Raw genomic sequence first — 19,622 nt, 5'->3', positions numbered from 1 at the left:
AAAGATGGCAAAAAGTTTCACCAGAAATGACCCAATATCAAATTTTGAGTTAAATTTATTAACCTCTGCCATTGAAGATGGACAGAGGTTACTGTTTTTGCCCCCGTCTATTTGTTTGTTTGTGAACAGTATTACGGGAAAACTCCTGGACGGATTTCGACGAAACTTGGTGGGGGGATTAGGTATGGTCCAAGGATCATGCCATTAGATTTTGGACTTGGTTCAAAGTCCAATATGGCCGCTATGGTGGCCATTTTGAAAAAATATTTGAATTTTCTTTTTTTGCATTTCTACATGTTTTAAGTGATTTCCAACCCAAAAAAATTTTTTGAGAAAGAAAAAATTTTGCAACTTTTTTTCAAAAAAATTTCGATTTTATTTGAAAAATATTTGAATTTTTTTTGCATTTCTACATGTTTTAAGTGATTTCCAACCCCCCCCCAAAAAAAATTGTTATAGAAAAAAAAACAAATTTTGCACCTTTTTTTTTCAAAAAAAATTTCGATTTTTTTTTTTATTTTTTATTATTATTATTTTTTTGGCATTTCTACATGCGTGTCGATCTAGTTTAGTTTATTCAATCGTGGTTCAGTAGAGTCTGATCCGTTTTGACCTACAATGAATAGGATATCAGGTTCACTTAAGTGACCCAGCAGTATTGGCGGCGGAGGTTTTGCACTCTACCGAGTGCTCCCCCTCTTGTTTTTCCTGCTTTGGCCCCTGTGACCCCAAGTCCATACCTATTGGGCTATGAACTGGGGCTCAAATCAAAAAAAAAATCGTTACATATTTCATGCGTCCCCCAATGTTGATTGCATATACAATCGGATCCTGACATTCGCGGGGTATACGTTCCTGAAAAATGTCGCGAATGTCAGGGCATTTTTTTCAATGGGAAAAAGGGGGATAGGTTCTTGGCGGTTCATGATTCATAAGGGAAAAATCAAAAATCCCGTGAAAAACTGCGAATACACGAAGCACAGGGCCGCGAATGAAGAAGCAGGCCACATTTTAATGAACCACAAGTAGTAGAAATGCGAAATTCAGGGTACGACTGTATAAAGTTTAATTGACAAAAATGTGCCCGTAATTGCATTTTTTGGGGGGAATTAACCTTTTTACCCTGCCTCAGGGGAGGAGACAAAGTGATACTGCTCTCGCACCTTCGTGCCATGTGGTGATCATAACTACCAAGTTTGATGAATTTCTGCCCAACCGTGTAGGAGGAGATAGTGTGACGGATGGAGCTGATTACAATATCCCCCAGTTATTTTTCAAAAAGTGGGGATAAAAGATTGTGGTCAACTGCTGTGCAATACAGTGACAAAACTGTTTAACAAAATGTTGAGAAGATGGAGAAATTGTTGTAACGTGGAAGAACCCTGAGCTCGTCCTGAGCCACAAAAAGGAAGATGAGATGGATATATATATATATATATATATATATATATATATATATATATATATATATATATATATATATATATATATATATATAATACCAAGCTTGCACACTAAAAACTCGGCTCACAGTCACACGATCCCTATGAAATTACTGTGGCACTTAGCAGACATGCCGACAATGTTTAGGAAGTCTTGGCGTTCCATAGTACCACTTGCATTTTGCACAATGCGCATTTTTGTCATTCCCCATGTACGGTCTGCCGTCTGCTACCAGCTATGTTGTACTGCTATCCCGTGCATGTGCACGGGTATCACTAATATATATATATCAACTTCCTTTGCTGAATTGTAAACATCGAGGAATAAATGTTGATGGAGAAAGACAAAAACCACCTATAGTTAGTTTGTTGATTACATTGTTTTAATCTCTGCTGTTATTGCTTCCCCCTCTATCTACCTTATTCAGTCTATCATTTTCCTTTGGTCCCCTTCTCTCTGCATGTAAGTGGGCAAACATCACTTCTGTCCATAAGAAGGGTGCAAATACAGGCCATCCCAACTATGGATTGGAGAACCCACTGACTATTACAAGCAAAGTCAAGGAATTCATCATTGCTTCTGATGTCATTTTTCCTGTTCTCAAACAGTAAGATCTCTGATCATCAGTATGGATTTCATCCCCATCACTCAACTCTGCACTTACTTCTGCTCCTCTCTCGGCATGGTTGGAGACCCTCAGTCTCAAACAAGTGGTCAGTATCATCTCTGGCATTCGACAGTCTGGCATCCTGCTTTGTTTGCCAAGTTCTGAGCTTGTGGCATAGAAGGCTGCCTTCATTCCTCGATTTCTAATTTCCTTCATTGAAGCAGTCAACATGTTGCAATGAAAAGAACCCTCTTCCCCACCCCTCTCCCACAGTGGAGGCTGGAGTACCCTAAGGCAGTGTTTTGGGTCCAGTCTTGATCCTTATCTATATGATTCATCACTCTGATGCTCTGGAAAAACCCTCTCTTCCTTTTTCCAGACTCCATCCACATCGTGTCATACAGGACCCCATCCATCTGCTATGTAGACAGGAGCTGCACATATCTATGCTGATCTGGAAATGACAAATGGAACATGTCCAATCTCACCCTATATTGCTCCAGATGATCATCAAATCAACCCCTATCTATCTATTTCCTTGGTCATCCACTGAAAAGGTTGTCTCTTGAACTTCTAGGCCTCACCATGCACCCTGACCTTACTCGAACCAACCACTTAGTAATGCTGGCCTCGCAAGTTAGCCGCAGAGTGGGCATCCTCCATCGATCTGTCTTTCCTTGGAAGATCAGAGCTATTCACACTCTATAAAGTCTTTGGCTGTAGCTGAATGGAATATTGCTCTATGATATAGACAGGCGCCACACCATCACATCTGTCTCGTGGATTATGTGAAATCTCTGGTAATTAGGCTGAACTACAAGGTCTGTTGTTTTCACATTGTAGGCAGCTCAGTGGTCCTTTCTATTTATTTTTAAACTGCCTCTTCTGCACTATTTCTTTCATTTGACCCTCCATATCTACTCAATGATGCATGCATTCCTTCAGTCACCCCCTCCTGATTTAAATTTCCAAAATCCAGGCTGACTGCACAACTCAACTCTTCTATTCCTCACTGCTTCAGTTTATGGAACCACCTTTCAGTGGATGTTCTGTCTCACTCTTCCTTCCACAACTTCAAGCAAGCAATGCACCACTATTTATTGTCGTTCCATCGGAAATTTCAGTGTTTCCTCCCCTATTCCCTTTTATCCTGTTTGTTCCTTCCCTTCATATCCATCCCATCATCAAATCTATCTTGCTCTTCCATTAACCTCGGTACTGTAAAGAAAGAAAAGAAAATCATGATGTGAGAGCTCAATTTAGAGAGCCAAACGATTGGAATAAAAATTAATATGCAAAAATAAATAAATATATCCATGTTGAACTGCTCTGTGAAAGAGATTAAAATCAACCAGCAATGACATTTGTTTCGGACAACGCATACAAATACATGTGGATCATTTTAAAGAATCTGAGAAACTCACAATGGGCAGAATTTGAAAAATTTAAAAGCCATGAAATACTGGTGAATGAGGGAGGGTTTGAAAAGCTTATCAACCTTTTTTTTCTGTTTAAAATTTTCTGCATTATTAATATACATGGAGTAAGTGCTTTCTAAAGTAGGCCAATGGATTTGAAGCAAATTTAAAGAATTGATGACTAATGTAACTGTCATTAGTGGTATCACAATCGTTGACAGCAGTAGAACAGTAATTACTATCTCCAACAGACACGAAACGTTTTTGTGAGTAGTCGAAATTGCATTGCCACTACGGTATTCCAGTATAGACCACAAGGCGTCCTTTATTACAAATGCTCGTTCCATTTGAAAATGCAGTCATATTATCCACTAGCAAGATTGTCCCTGAATCTCACCCCAACCAATCATTTATCTACAAACAAGCAAAAGTACCCATCCTCAGTGATGGGAAAAGTTGAAGTTAATCTATCAATTTAAATTATTTCATGGACTTTAAGAATGCATATATATATATATATATATATATATATATATATATATATATATATATATATATATATATATATATATATATATATATATATATATTGTAACGAATTTGGAAGCTTACTGCACACAACAACCAGGTCCTATAGTTCAGTTATATCGGTAAGTACATGTTTCTAGTTAGGGTCCCATCCCTAGTCTAATGGGAATTAATTGTACGTGCGTTGCGGAGTTATTTTACAGTTAGGATTTTTACATCACTTCGCTTTCACAACAACAACACTCTGCTTGCGGCATTCTTCGTGTGCTCGCCGGCGAGTGTGCGTGGGCGGAGTTTAACGTAGGCATGGCGTCCCTTTTTGGCCAATCGGTAAGGAGCGGGCGTCTCACCCGCGCCATCTCCCACTCAACACCATCACCATTACGCACGTGATCGGAGGTGAGGAGGTAGGCGGAGCTACAAACGCCTCCGATCGGGACTCCACCCAGAAGCGTGGGAGTTGCCCCGCCTATTGTGGGCCTGTCCAATGGGAGACGGCCAGGGAATCGCGTGATGGGTCCGACCAATCAGGAGGCGATTGGCCAGGAGAAGAAGCGGCTCCCTCCTAAAAGAGTGGTTGGCGGGACGAGCGTGAAGAGTGGTGATCGGGAAGAGCGTGAAGAGTGGTTGTCGGGACCAGTGTGGGGAGATTGCGTCCCGTGTGTCTCGAAGCGCGTCTGCCTGGGTTTGCGGCAGACTGCATCCTGCGCTTCGGAGGTGTCTCGTCTGGCACATTACAGCGAGCGGTCAACCATTTCATTAAGGGAGATCACCTCGTCTCGCCTCCTGGGTTCGGCTCCCCTGGTCCATGCTTTTGGCGACCGGAGCTCCCGGAAGAGGTGGATGACCAGCCGCGTGCTCGCGGCCAGGTAGCCAGCCATTCTCACTCCCAGCCGAACTATCATCCTCGGCTGGAGAGCCAAATAAAGACCCGGTGGGTCCATTTTCTTTTTGGGTGTGCGTGTCTGTGTGCGGGCCTGTCTTGTCCAAATAGAATTGTTAAGTGATTTTTGTTGTACATTATTTGCCTTGCTTATTCGGATAACTCTGCTCTTTGTGTGTTCCCTTCCCCCTATCCTATATATTATTTCAGTTAACGTCTGCGCGTAATTTGACGTTTCTCCTCCGAAACTGCCGGACGGATTGTCGCCACTTTCGGCATGCGGGTGGTCTGTGGTCTAATGAAGAGCATGGGCTATGTGCGATCGTGCCAGACGAGCAGGTTTGGGAATTTTTGGCGATTTTCTAATTTTTACATTAGTTTGCATGGCGACATGTGACGTCACCGCAGAGAGGCATAATGACGTCATGACTTCATCGGTCATTTGCTGACGTCATTACGTCTGTCATCGACAGACCGTCACCGCTGAGAAGCGCAATGCCAATCCGAGAAAACAGCGTCTGCAATGTAAAACCCTCTTCTGCACATGCTGACTACCTCAGAAGGTGCATTTGACACAAAAAATGTAACAAGAAACATTGTATATTAAGAAATTCGATAAATCACATTGTGAACACTGGATATATTGACGTCCTAACGAACCCTCACTTTAGAAACTTTGCGCAGAGCGCGAGTTTGGCTAGTTGTAAATAAATTCCCCTCTTGTGAATGTCCCAGCTCGTCCTTGTCCTATCATTGGTTTGCCGCGCTGCGAACGGGAATTAGGAAGGGCGTTGCCGTAGTTGTACATTTGGACCGACGAGCCTCGGTAACCATCCGCAAAGTTACGCACGGTTAGAGCACGATAACGGCTTGTTCCGCTTGAGGCTTGCCAAGGGTGTGAATTCCCCGGTAGCTTTGCCGCGTGGATACTTAGGTATATTGAAGTTGGCAATTAACCCTACTCCACGCGGTCAAATTATTGGCGATTCATGGTCCTGTAAGGGATCCGTACTTTCGGATTTATCTGAAAGGTACGACCTAAATTCTGAGTGTTCGGTGGAGCGGACTCTACTGCTCCATCTAGCGGTCGTGCTTGCTGCCGAGACCCGGCCCCACAACAATATATATATATATATATATATATATATATATTATTTATAAATGGACACTTGTACGATCTCCAATGGACATAAAGTCCAACACCAAAGCATCACGGATTGGAGGCGACGCTTTGGTGTAGGACTTGATGTCCATTGAAGATTGGGGAGTGCTCATCACACTCCACATATTTCGATTTACCTGTCAATCGCACCACATGCCTGCTAGTTGATTGGTTTGCATTGGCGCAATTGTCTGGGTGTCAGGCAGACGGTTGTTCTTTGCGGATTATGCGGTTTCACTGCGTGAGACATAATCTGTGAGTTTGTGGAAACACAGACTGTGGTGAACTGGTTGAAATGTGGTGAAGCTCCTGGGCTCTGTGGTATCCATGCTGAACTTCTCAAGGCTGGTGGAAATGTGGAAATACTGTACTCGTGTTATTGCATGCAGTTCTGTGCTCTGCCTGGAACATGGGCATCATCCCAACTTGTCCCTCTCTGGAAGAGGGGCCTTGTGCCTCTCTGGAAAAGGAAGGGTGATCGCCAGGACTGCAACAACTACCGAGGGGTGATTCTACTCTCAGTGCCCGGCAAGGTCTTTGCTCGGATAATTCTTGATAGGGTTCGCCACCATCTTCTTGAGCATCAGTGCCCAGAGCACTCAGGCTTTACACCAAAGAGGTCAACGATTGACCGTATCCTTGCCCTTCGGGTCCTCACTGAACGCAGATGAGAGTTTCGGCAGGGGCTGCTTGCAGCCTATGTTGATCTCTGTAAAGCGTTCGATTCAGTGAATCGGGATGTCCTCTGGAGGATTCTTGGTCTTCATGGGGTGCCACCAAAACGGATCGATCTGATGTCTGAATTATACTCTGATACTGAGAGTGCTGTGAGATGTGATGATACCATCTCTGACTTATTATTCCAGCGCTTTCAAAGAAAAGCGGGAATATTGTGATTGTCTCCGCCGTCCGTCCGTCTATCTTACCCTGTAACTCCTCCTACACCGTTTGAAATAGGAACTTGAAACTTTGGGACATAGTAGATATATGTATGGGGAAGTGCACAACACTGTCGGATTTTTAATATGACCTCAAGGGGCCGGGCCAGAGGGAATGGGGTCATGGGGGCTGATTTTTTTTAAAGTTTATTTACCGTTGTACATGGTAAATTCTTTTATAAAGAACTTACCGTATTTTCACGACTATAAGGCGCATATAAACGTCTTAGATTTTGCGACGCGCCCTATAGTGCAGTGCGCCCTTTGTGTGTCGTCATTGTAAGGCGGACGTATTTGTGAACATTAGAACTGGGGGTAAATGTGGGCGTGGCTTATGTATAAAAGAACAGGTATGTGCGGTATGCAGAACATTGCTGTTTTAACAACCCCGAAAATGGCAAAGAGACACGCTTATGAAGCTCAGTTTAAACTGAAGGCGATCAGCTATGCGGAGGAACATGGGAATCGAGCCGCGGCGAGGAATTTCCAGATCAACGAGTCGATGGTTCGAAAGTGGAGGAAGCTGGAAAACGAGCTGCGACAGGTGAAGAAGACGCAGCTGAGTTTCCGTGGAAACAAGGCGAGGTGGCCAGAGTTGGAGGAAAGACTTGAGCAGTGGATCGTTGAGCAAAGAGCAAGTGGGAGGAGCGTTTCGACGGTCACGATCCGACTGAAGGCAGTATCGATAGCGGAGGAAATGAAAATCGAACATTTCCACGGAGGTCCGTCTTGGTGCTTTCGCTTCATGAAACGGTGCCATTTTTCCATCCGGACCAGGACTACGATAGCGCAGCAACGTCCGGCGGATTATCAAGAAATGATGGAAAACTTCCGCTCCTACTGCTTGTGTGCTTGTGTGAGTGTGTTGTTGTACGGCGGACGTACGTAGTAGAGGATATTCATATAAAACCCGCGCCCTATCGTGAGGAGCGCCTTATGTGTGTGTCAAATACAGGAACGGCACACACAACTGAGACTGCGCCTTTTGGCACGGTGCGCCTTTTGGTCGTGAAAATACGGTACTTCTGTGGCCCCCATGAGTGACAAACAGTCACAGGTTTTACTGTATTTATCGAATTGATTATGAATAATTATAAATAGTTAATAATTAATATTATACACAGTTCATTCCTATGATTAAATTGATGCACAGTTCTATATTGCTGGACAGTGTTCAATTAATGTTTCATAAAATGTTGACATGCTTGCAATGACTTCTGATTTAGTAAACATAGTACATCTTTGGTCATAAAGCACATCAAATAGAAAAGAATAATCAATCCATTTCGCAAGATAAAATTTCACCTTAATGGGACAAAGCAGTGCGTGCGGGAATATGCGATGGTGGGCCATCAAGAATGTAGTTCTAGTTCCAATTGAGTTTATCCATGTTTACCTGACCATGAGTTTTCCTGTTTTCCTTCCAGAACAAAACTTTTTTTCAATTCAGACAAGGCTGAAGCCCTGGGTCATCTTTTCTCTGGGATTTTGGTGACGCTCACATGGATAATGAGTTTAAAGCCCACAAGCTCCAATTTGCAGAACAACACAAAAACATCATCAATGATAGTCGACCTCTAAACTCTCCTCAATCTGGATTTCACTCTGTGGGAACTGAAGCAGGTCATTGAGATAGTTAAGAATAGTGCCCCAGGTCCTGATGAGTTAATCTACCTCATGGTTAAGCACTTGGAAGACAGGGTGTTGAGAGTGTTCCTTCCACTATTTAATAAGTTGGTTTTAGGGAAACTCCCCAGGGACTGGAAACACTTAATTGTAATCCGATCATTAAAGATGGGAAAGACGGTACAGTCCCATCCTAATATCGTCTGACTTCCCTCACCTCGGTTGTTTGTAAGTTAATGGAGAGGATGGTAAATAATCATTTGGTCTACTTCCTATAAAAAAAAAAAACTCCTGTATAAATTTCAGTGTGGATTTCGAAAGGGACGGTCCACTGTTGACCATATCACTTCTCTGGCCAGAGGCCAGAAAATCTCTAAATAGTCAGGAGTTGCTAATGGTGGTGTTCCTTGATATTCACAAGGCGTATGACTCCGTGTGGAAAGAGCACCTTCTCTATAAGTTACATAACCTCGGGATTAATGGAAGAATGTTATGGTGGATTAGGGACTTGTTATATAATCAAACCTTACAGGTGAGAGTTGGTCTGACTCTCTCCTCAGTGTTTGAGATGGATAAGGGGATTCCTCAAGGTAGCAGCCCAAGTCCAACTCTCTTCAATATCATGGTCAATAATGTGTGCCATCCCAGACTCCACAGCAAGATCGCTCTGTTTGCTCACGACATTGCTATGTGGATTCGGTGTAAGAATTTGGCCCTTGCGGGGAAAAAACTTCAGAATGGTAGTGGAACAATGGGCCCAAGAGTGGGGGTTTCAGCTGTCTGATGATGAATCAAAATTCATAATTTTCTCCTGGAAAAAAAAGTATTGGGGGCATGCCAATGATAGTGAATTGCATTTCCCTTTCGGCGACGGCTGAACTGTCCTTTCTTGGAATCATTTTTGATAAGGGATTAACGTGGACATCCCATATAAAAAAAAAGTTGACTGGGAAATGTGTTAAAGGTTTAAATTTATTACATTACCTCTCTGGTCCTGATTGGGGAGCACATCAGGAAAGTCTCTTCCTTAAAAATAAAGCCTTGATCTGCTGTCATCTTGATTATGGTTGTCAGGCCTTTGGGGATATGTCGATAAGCAATCACAAAAAAAAAAGAACTGGAGACTATTCAGAAAAAAGTGCTCCATGTCTGTTTGGGGTTTTTAAAATAAACTCTTCAGTGTCAGCTCTCCTGGAGGAAGCGGGGGGGGAAATGCCCTTGTTTCTGTGTTGGGAAATCTTCAGAATGAAATATTGGGCTGAAACCATCTCGTCTGGGGATAACCACCTTGGTAAAGACTTGTTTGATGACTGTTGGGAATACCAAAAGCTTGGCAAGAACATCACTTTGCCTCCTTGAGGACGAGCATGGAAGAAGGTCGCTTAGGACATGGGGCTGGATTCCCTTCCTGTAAACCCCTTCCATAAAGTAGCAAATTGGCCTCCTTGGACCCTTGAAACCCCCGTCTCCACCTGGATCTCTGGGGAAGAACTGACTGGGCTAATCCTGTGGCAATGTTGCAATTCAATTTTTCACTCAAATTGGAGTCAATCCTTGCATGTTTATACGGACGTGTCGAAAGACCCTGCAATTGGGAGAACAGCTGCCGCAGTGTGCATTCCGGACCTCAGGATGGTTTGATCAGTCCGGGTTTGTAACCATCTCTCGGTTTTCTCCACTAAACTATTTGCTGTAGTTCTATTCCTTGAACGGATCATTGAATTTAGCCCTCGCAGTGTGGTCATCCTCTAAGATTCACTTGCTGCATTAGAGGCATGGGAATCCCCACGGGATGGTGACAGATATGACCTTGTTCTTGAAGTTCTCCATTTAGTTAACACTGCGAATTGGAGGGGTGAAGTGGCCAACCTGTGCTGGATACCCACCCATGTGGGGATCGGTGGGAATGACGCCTCTGACCATGCAGCGAAGCAAGCCCTTAAATGTTAGTCAAATCTGTATTGGTCTCTCCGAAATTGTTACTTTAGTAAAGGACCTGATTGGGGAAAAATGGCAATTTTAGAGGGAACACCAGTACGAAGGGAAGAATTTGTTGCAAGGTGCATCCGGGTGTGGCACCTCCAGTTAAGCTTGCCAGGCTTGCCCAGAGAGATCAGGTAGCTCTCTGTAGGTTGAGACTCGGACACTGTCGCCTTAACTCGGACACCTACCTCGAGAATAGGATGTCACCTGACTGGTAACTGTGCACATTGCAGGGATCGTGAAGACCTGACCCACCTCCTCTTAAAATGCCTGCTATACAAGGGATCCAGAAGGCAACTTTTTCAGAATATTTCACAGATGGGGTTTGAAGTGTCGGGTCTGCTGGAATTTATAAGTTTGTTGAACCAGAAGCACCCCTGACTCTGTGAAGCTGTGCTGAGATTCTTAAAAGAGAGTGGGAAATCCCTATGAAATTATAGGGAAACCAAACGGACCCTTGGGTAACAGGTCCAAGTTCTAGTGCATGGCATAGAAAGAGCCTCATGGCTCTGAAAACGCCATTAAACCCCTAAAAAGAAGAAGAGGAACAATGCAGAAAAAGAAGTCGATCGTAAATGAATTAAGTGATCTGAGTCCTGCATACTGTAAGTAAGCATGTTGCACTGTCAATCGTCGAGGTACCATCGAGATATTGATTCCCTGAGTTAAGGCAAATGGAGATGGGGATGGGCCAGGCATCTGGAGGAGATGGGGATGGGCCAGGCTTCTGGAGGAGATGGGGATGGGCCAAGCATCTGGAGGAGATGGGGATGGGCCAAGCATCTGGAGGAGATGGGGATGGGCCAGGCATCTGGAGGAGATGGGGATGGGCCAAGCATCTGGAGGAGATGGGGATGGGCCAGGCATCTGGAGGAGATGGGGATGGGCCAAGCATCTGCCTGGGAGATGGCCAGATGGAGGCCCCTGGAGTACCGGAGGAAAGTGGACGCAGCGATGCGCTGCTCTGGTGCATACTCCCATACCTGACATGGCCTGAGTTAAGGGTGTCATCAAGCGTATTTAATGTCGTCTGTCTTTATACAACCCCCAGCTAACTGCCCTCCCTTTAAAAAAAAAAATCAAATTTTGTTGTGATTGTTGCGTCCTCTCCATGATGTACCTCTCAGGGTGGATCAGGATGTGGTACTGGTATGATGGGCTGATAATGGCTTCATCCTGTGTCGAGATTTCCCTGCATTTCCTTGTCAGGCAGGGGTGGACAAATGTCAGTTAAGGCGGTCCATAACTTTCTGGACTTGTGGCAAAGAAAAACAAAGGAAAAAAAAAAACAAAAACACTTAACATGGGATGAAATACAAAAATATGTCATAAACGACCAGGAGGTTATCAATAAATTTCCATCAATGACATACCTTCATCCTGGTGTGGACAATATCACGTTGCTCAGTTGTTTGAATCGATTCACGGGTTTAAAACGACATCAATTGGTACATTTCGACCATATGCAAGGTCCAATCATTCCAGGTACAATCAAAATTCCTACCTGTGGGGTTGATAGTCGAGCAAATACTTGGAAAGAGAACGTGGGGTCATGGATGGGGCGCCATGGAGAGTCCACTGGGTGCAAGGGGGAGGAGGGCCGTTACCTCCTGGCCACCAGAGGTGACGTGAATATTCTCGCTTTATAGAGGACTCGAGAGAGGGAGAGAGAGAGAGTGAAAGGAGTTCAGAGCACAGGACGGTTCGGAAATTCGAGCTGTGCGGAATGTCGAGGTCGTCAATGAGAGCGCGCGGTGCATCTAGCAGCACGAACGTACTCATTTATCTGCTGTACTTCGGTGAGTACCAACGGAGGAGTCTTGACGACGTCATAATATAATTAGAATTAACAAAAATATAATTGTCACAGCTGCTTCAGATCATCAAGACGCTTTGTTACACCGTCAAAGGTGAAACTTAACTCGTATACACCGTATTGCATATTCTTTCATTGATTTCTGATGTCACACCGCGTGCGTGACGTCATAGGGAAAGTTTCAAATGGAATGCAAAAGGTAATTGACTCGATGAAAGATGAAACATTCACACAAATTGCATCAAATATAATTATTCTCCATAAGGCTTGGTGCAACACCCTTGAGTTGACAAAGAGAGAGGGTCATGCATGATGTGGTCAAGGAAAATTTGGTTCATCCAAATTTGGTGTTCTCATGTGAACCCTTGGCTCATGATGCAAGGACCACAGCTTCGAATCCCATCTTCCGCACGTTTACCCAATGTATACGAACCTCCTTGGAACTCACAGAAAAGTATTCAATCCCATATACTGTATGTATTGTATGACCGCATCAACGAATGGCCTGAAAATTAATTTAGGAATATTATTTTTTGGCATTCATTTTGTATACAGTCCGCACAAGCTCCTCCATAAGCTGCTCATCACTGTTAAAAAACACAAGCGTCAGATCCTTGTTTGGCACAGGCATATCCAAGCCGGATGGGCAGGTCCGTTTGGTGCATTTCCTGCACTAAAGAATAGTTTATGAACTCCAGGCTCTGCGACACACACAGGTATAAATATGAGACTAGAGGGATCAGTAAGGCCAAAGTCTGCAATTAAAAATTCATTAACTCAAAATATAAAAGAAAAAAAAAGACAGCACTATGAAGTCCAACTTGCAATATATGTCAAAGCATTGTCTCATGGTACGATGGCTATTTTGATATACTGGACTAATTCATTGTGGCAGAAACTTTCTTCGATTTTAAAATGTCAAAAATCTTAATCAAGATTAACAGCATCATTTTTCACTGTGAAACTTGTCCAATTGCCCCCAGACAATATGGGGGAGAATTTTATTGATTAATTTGTTCTAAAGTTTTTCTATTCTCTCTGGACTTCCAAAAACAATACTCTGTTCTTCAGAAGGTAATCTGAACGAAATTACCATCGAAATGTGACCTGTGAGAAGCATTCCGACGATAATTTCCAATATAATTGCTGGTGAGTAATTCTGTAATCAATGATATAATGAGAAATAATCTGGTGAGACTACAATTATGAATTTCATCACCTAGCTCATCATAACCACAGAATATACCTACGACGGCACTCGGTAGAGCGCATACCTCCGCCAGGCTGAACAGTTTACGCTTTGTACCCCACTGATAGGCTGGATCTTAACCGGTTTATCTAATTGCCTTGTTGTCGTCACCTACCCAACTCATCCACCTCGTTCTCATAATCCATCCATAACGTTTTGAGATATCGTGCTATATATTGTATTTCCCCCATCTCTCAATGGTGAACCATCACTTAAAAATCAAAAAATTCTCTTATCAGAATCTGGATTCGGATCTTCCCCAAAATCAAATCAGTTGGTTCTTGTCAAGCACTCTACCTCTCTCCCAAGTTTCGTCCAAATCCATCCATAACTTTTTGAGATATCGTGTTTATATATCGTTTTTCGCCCTATATCTCTCAAAGATGAAGAATCACTAAAAAAAAAAATTTAAACTCGAGTATCTGTATCCAATCTTCACCAAAATCGAAACAGTTCATCTTTGTCACACACCCAACCTGCCCACCAAATTTCATTCGAATCCGTCTACAACTTTTTGAGATATCCTGCACAGAACCAGACTGGTAAAAAGCCATAACTTCCATCCATTGCAGATGGCGTAGGTAATACTAATACGAGTTCCCTTACAAGGAACTTCAACACAAGAGGAGACCATGCGGCCCATCAAGCCTGCACGATGAGAGCCAACCTATGATTGTTTGTCCATGCTGTATCCTTGAAATGCTAAGCATCAAGCAAGGAAGAAGCATGTACCGTTTCAAAAATCTTTTTATGACTCAGCCAGGGTTCAAACTGCTGACCGGCCAGACTTAGAGCAGATACTCCAACCATTGCACCACCGAGTCTGGTTATATATTGTTTTGGGCCAGGGTTTGCCATGAGAGGAAGCACTCGAGTTCCTCCCGAATATCTGGTCCTGAAGCCACTGAGCACAGACAATTCTGTGCTCCAGCAGGTTGTTAAGCAACCACAAACGCCAATTGGTACTGCAAATCCTGGCAGGGTGTCATTACTTCGGGTGGTAACCTCACCTTTGGACGACCGCACCAAGTGAGTTTCATGCCCTCAATGCACTCCCAGATTACTGCTGAGCAATACAGTGAGTGTGTGCTGCCTAACAAGAGCAAACCACGTGGGGTAAAACTTCCTGGCGAACTCTACATGCGGACTATGCTCAACCAATAGAGGAAAAGACTACTAGCCGGGTATATTTACAATCATAAGCAAGTTTATTACAGCAAGGGTGAGGAAATGTATGTGTACAAACAAGCAAAGGTTTTAATACGAAAGTGATATTCATACTGCAGGGAAAGCAAATACGGGTGTAGTGCGGCAAAAGAAAATTCAGTTATATACAAAAGAGGACACAGGGCAGAGCTAAACCATGATAAAACTTACACAATCTTATTTACACTACCATGACAGGTGCAATCAGAAACACTCTCAAGGGAAATTAGAAAGAAAGAAAGATAAGAGAAGTACTAGGTGGTTTCAACCTCTTGGTCACCAGGCAAGGATGATGGACTTGTGTAAGCCCAGTCTCTGAGGAAGGGGAAGGAGGAGGAAAACTGAGTGTCCGAATGTGCGTGGTTGGCAGGGGGGGGGGGAGGTGGGTGCGGTGAGCAGGGCCGGATTAAGGTCTTCGTAGGCCAAGGCCCTTGAGATTTCATAGGCCAAATTCAAGAGTGACCAAAATGACGATTTTGAACATGAAATTTAATCGGAACAGACTGCGGTAAATGGCGATTTGTCCGACTTTCAAAGATACAAGTGCCTGTAAAATCCAATTCGGCTTCGGAATTGAGAAACAAACGATACAGAAAACAAATTCAGAGGAATGTATGTATATTCAATTTCCACCCTGCTGAAACACCTTCTTTCGTGCCTTTTGGTTGGCAAACGACGCGATCACTTCGGAGAAATCGATTTGCTTCATCAACTCGGATTCAACACAAAGCAGAGCGAGCGTGGACACATGCACCTGCCCCACGGTCGACCGAAGACAATTTTTCACGCGCTTTAGTGTGCTGAAGGAGCGTTCACCCTCGCAGCTCGTAGCAAGCATCGAACAATATATTCGGAGGGCAACAAAAATATTGGGGAATGTCTGTGTCGAATTGTTATGAATAATGTACTTGAGCATGTCCGATGCATCGATGAACTTGGAGTATTTCAAGCAAAGTTCTATTTCCTGAACTATGTCCATTTCAACGTCAGCAGGGTCCGCTGAAACCAGTTTCTCCGCTCTGCGAGAGAGTGTATCATGGTCGAGGCCGTTTGCAGTGGGGATGAATCCAAACAGATCCGTGATTTTCTGATAGCTCTCTCTCTTCTCCTCTGGATTTCTGTCAGAAGGCGATCGAGTATGGAGAAGTACGTCTCAACTCTGCTCTTCTCCCTGCCAGATTTTGGGGTTTCTTCCTCCTCGTCATTTTCATCGAAGACCTTCTTTCGCCTCTTGACCCGACGATTATCATCAGCGTAAATGATGGATGGACTCAACCATCTTTTTGGCGCGGTCCTGAAATGCATCAAATCTTTCATCATTTCAAAGCGACTCTATGTATCCATAGAGGGCATCATAATGCTGCTTCACCACTCCGACATCTATTCCAGGTTGTTGGAGACATCTGTTTACTCGATCAATGTTGCCAAGTAGATCAGACCAGACAGCGCAACATGATTGCTGTTTCGGTCAGTTCCATCTTCTCAGCCAATGCTTTGGCTTCCAGTCTCACTGACGGAGTGTCTTTAGGGCGCTCGGCTATCTTCATTAGCGCCTTCTTTATGTCCTTGTAGCTTGCGGAAAACGCTTTACAAGCGTCCACGCGAGCTGACCACCTCGTATTAGACTCGGACAAACATTTGAGTTGGATGGCACGTTCATCGAGTGCCATTTAAAATGGCCCATCTTTGGGGAGATGCTGACATAAAGGTATACACGGCTTGAATAAGTCCAAAGTATTCGACGACTTCCAAGCAACTCTCTGCGGCAGCGACTCCTACCAGATTCAAACTGTGCGCAGCACATGGTACCCACTGAGCCAATGGATTAATTTTACAGACTCTTGCTTGTACGCCTGAATAGACACCGGACATGTTGCTTGCATTGTCGTATGACTGCCCTCGACAATCCACGAGATCAATCCCATTGGCTTCCAGTACCTCTTGCAATTTTCCAAACAGATATTCACCATCGTGATGCTCAATGACGACGTACTGCAGAAACCTTTCGACGGCGCGACCATCTTGCATCACATATCGAAATATTACCGTCAACTGATCGATATGCGAAACGTCTGGCGTCGAATCGATGGAAACACCATAATATTTTGCATCTTTTATTTCTCACACGATGGTAGATTTCACTTTTTCGGCTAGTCGTAGGGCAAACTCGTCGCATATTGTTGATGACATGTACGATACACTTCCCTTTCCCTTGTTCCCACACACGTCAAGATGCTGGGCGAGAAATGGATGGAATTTTGAGACTAGTTCAAGACAATCAATATAGTTTCCATTGTTAGCACAACCCAGCTGCTCGGTCGTGCCCCGATCAGAAGCCCTCTTTCGGCGAGGAACGATATAACAGAGACAATTCGCTTCAGGACAATGATCCAGTAAGCTTCCTCGTGGAGGTACCGCTGTTCAAATGATGTGTGAATCCTGTCACCTTCATTTTGATTGCGAGAATATGGGCAGTCCCACGCTCGAGCGACGCCAGACAGGCAGAGGCATTCTTCCAATCATTGAATCCGATTCGAAAATTACTGTGATGGCTTTCGTGATCATCGCCGTCGGGACATAGGAGTTTGCACACGTTGCAGTAAAGTTTACCGTTTGATGGAGAAAACAGCATCCAGTCCCTGTTCACCGTTTCCCCGTTCGTGAGTTTCCGCTGAAAGTGTTCACGCCGAAAATACCGTGTTTTATCTGGATACACTCGGGCCGTACACGAAAAATCTGCGTTCCTATCTTAGCAGGGAGGATTCTGGATGAAATTATCCACGAGTTCTGCGGAAAGAGTCCATTCAGCAGGATCGGGATTGAAACTACGAGCCGCAGCACTGGCTGCAGTTGTTCCAATGCTTCTCTCGTTGCTCGATGCGACGGTGTTGGTATCATCAGCTTTCGAAACGTGATGCAGTGCGAGATTACTTGATCCCTCGACATTGACATCAGAAGACTCTGCATGCGCACATTCCGTTTGGTCATCTCGACTCTGGTGAGGTGAAAAAAATTTCAACATGGATCCAGACAGTCTTTTTGTTTCTGTTTCACGCCTCTTCTTTTTGTCGCGTTTGCAAGTACCACTTTCGTGGTGCCGAATATATCCGTCGGCCATAGTCAAGAATAAAAAACAACAAATCGGAGCAAAACGAAGAACTGCAAGCATCAGGATGCTCGATAACTCACAGGAAAGTAAGAGGGTGCCAGTATGTTCATACTCAGCGCGAACGTGCCTCCACCCATCAGCCAGATGATTGTGGTGACGCCTGTGATTGGCTGATTGTGATGTGATCACGTGGTTCCCACGCTCGCTGTCGACGATCACTGTCTGGCAGCGTGCCAGCCGCCTTCCCTCACGGTGTGTTCAGCCTTCCTGCACATGTCCAGTCACATAATTAAGACTGAAAAAAAAAACTCGTCGGAAATTTTCGTAGGCCAAGGCTCGGGCCTCAAGGGCCTAGTGGTTAATCCGGCCCTGGCGGTGAGGGGTGTAATGATTGGCAGGTGATATACAGAGAGGAATATGTAAAATATGTGGATCTGTAGCCCTGGACAATCGTTGATGCTCTTTTATTGCATCCACAGAAGACAAAACAGGAATAAAGAACAGAACATGTGTGGAGGTAGACAAATAGTGAAGTAGAAGGAAGTCTGTCAGTGTATTGCGATACTGTGTAATACTGCGCCCAGTCTGGCATCTGCCTCTTCTACCCGTTCTGCACTCTGCTCCGTTCTGCTCGCTCCATTCCCTCCACCAACCAGGAGTGCACCGTGACCACAAAAAGAAGGAACCGCAGCTCAAGAGTGACACAACGCACATCCAAGAATGAATGGACACCAGCCAGAGAACCCAAAACGCGCAGCCAAAGAACTGAGAGAACCGAGGTTCGGATGTGTGTAACGTACAGCACTTTATAATCCCCTGGTGGGGGCAGAGTTTTAGAAGTGCATCAGGATGAGCTGTTGGTGTTTTCCAGCACCCTCATTGGTGTGCAGACAATTACTACATCGTTGGCCCTGCCCATGTGATGGTCTGGCAGCGGAAAATAGCCTCATTCACCCTGAACCCTCCCACGTGCTTGAGCTCCGAGACTAACATGGCGTGGGGCATTCGATCGCGCGCTCTGGCTATGAATGTGTGCCAAACATGCAATGGAGGTCACAATTGAGCGGAGCATCAGGGCTACTGACGTGACATCGAACAGGGTCTCACGCAGACTCGTGTCCCAAGTTAGAGGTCCGTACGTCCAGACCTGAGTGCAAGCAATGGCGTGCCACACTCCCGCGTCCCTGTTGGTCCCAAAAGGTAGTGGTGGTCATCAGTGGTGACCACGGTTGAATGATGGTATCGTCAGCGTTGTGAGTTTTGGCATGGTGGTTCGTGGTGTGGCGATTACAATGAATATTTCTTGTTGGTGTGTGAATTGTTGTCACGTTGGGGTTCGAGTATGGTGAGGGCTGAGGTGTAATTTCTGTTGGATTATGGCGCATGATCTGAATGGATTTGGGCACATGTATTGTATGTTAATGTTTGCCTGTTGCTATGGTCTGCAAGCTTGCCTGAAGAAAGGCTCATGTGTGCAGGTAAGCAAAATAAATAAAGAAGGGGAAGGAAAACCTAACAAAAGCCCACACAACACAATTGACCCATTAGACATAATGGAAGGACGATCTGTAACGAAAACTAATGAAATAACTATCTCGGGAATTGCCATATGTTGTGTGCCACTGCCTTGGGGAGTGACAGTTTCGCAGAACCA

General features: G+C 44.4%; 2 protein-coding genes across 2 annotated transcripts in view; one reads left to right on the top strand and one right to left on the bottom strand.

Moving 5' to 3' along the window:
* CCDC61 (coiled-coil domain containing 61) overlaps window positions 1-12,089 on the bottom strand; it is a 73,434-nt gene extending 61,345 nt beyond the window's left edge. The window contains exon 1 of the mRNA XM_085877399.1: window positions 11,709-12,089. The gene's annotated coding sequence lies outside the window, so the exon portion shown is untranslated. The remainder of the gene's footprint in view (window positions 1-11,708) is intronic.
* Window positions 12,090-12,229: 140 nt separating this feature from the next.
* LOC147027776 (uncharacterized) overlaps window positions 12,230-19,622 on the top strand; it is a 55,108-nt gene continuing 47,715 nt past the window's right edge. The window contains exon 1 of the mRNA XM_085877402.1: window positions 12,230-12,387. Within this exon, the coding sequence (XP_085733528.1) occupies window positions 12,315-12,387 (73 nt within the window). The 5' untranslated portion in view covers window positions 12,230-12,314. The remainder of the gene's footprint in view (window positions 12,388-19,622) is intronic.

This window comes from Eptatretus burgeri, chromosome 4, assembly GCF_056783735.1.
Source record: "Eptatretus burgeri isolate ZD-2024b chromosome 4, Ebu_testis_v1, whole genome shotgun sequence".
In the NCBI taxonomy this organism is placed as follows: Eukaryota; Metazoa; Chordata; class Myxini; order Myxiniformes; family Myxinidae; genus Eptatretus; species Eptatretus burgeri.
This window is presented reverse-complemented; position numbering and strand designations above follow the sequence as displayed.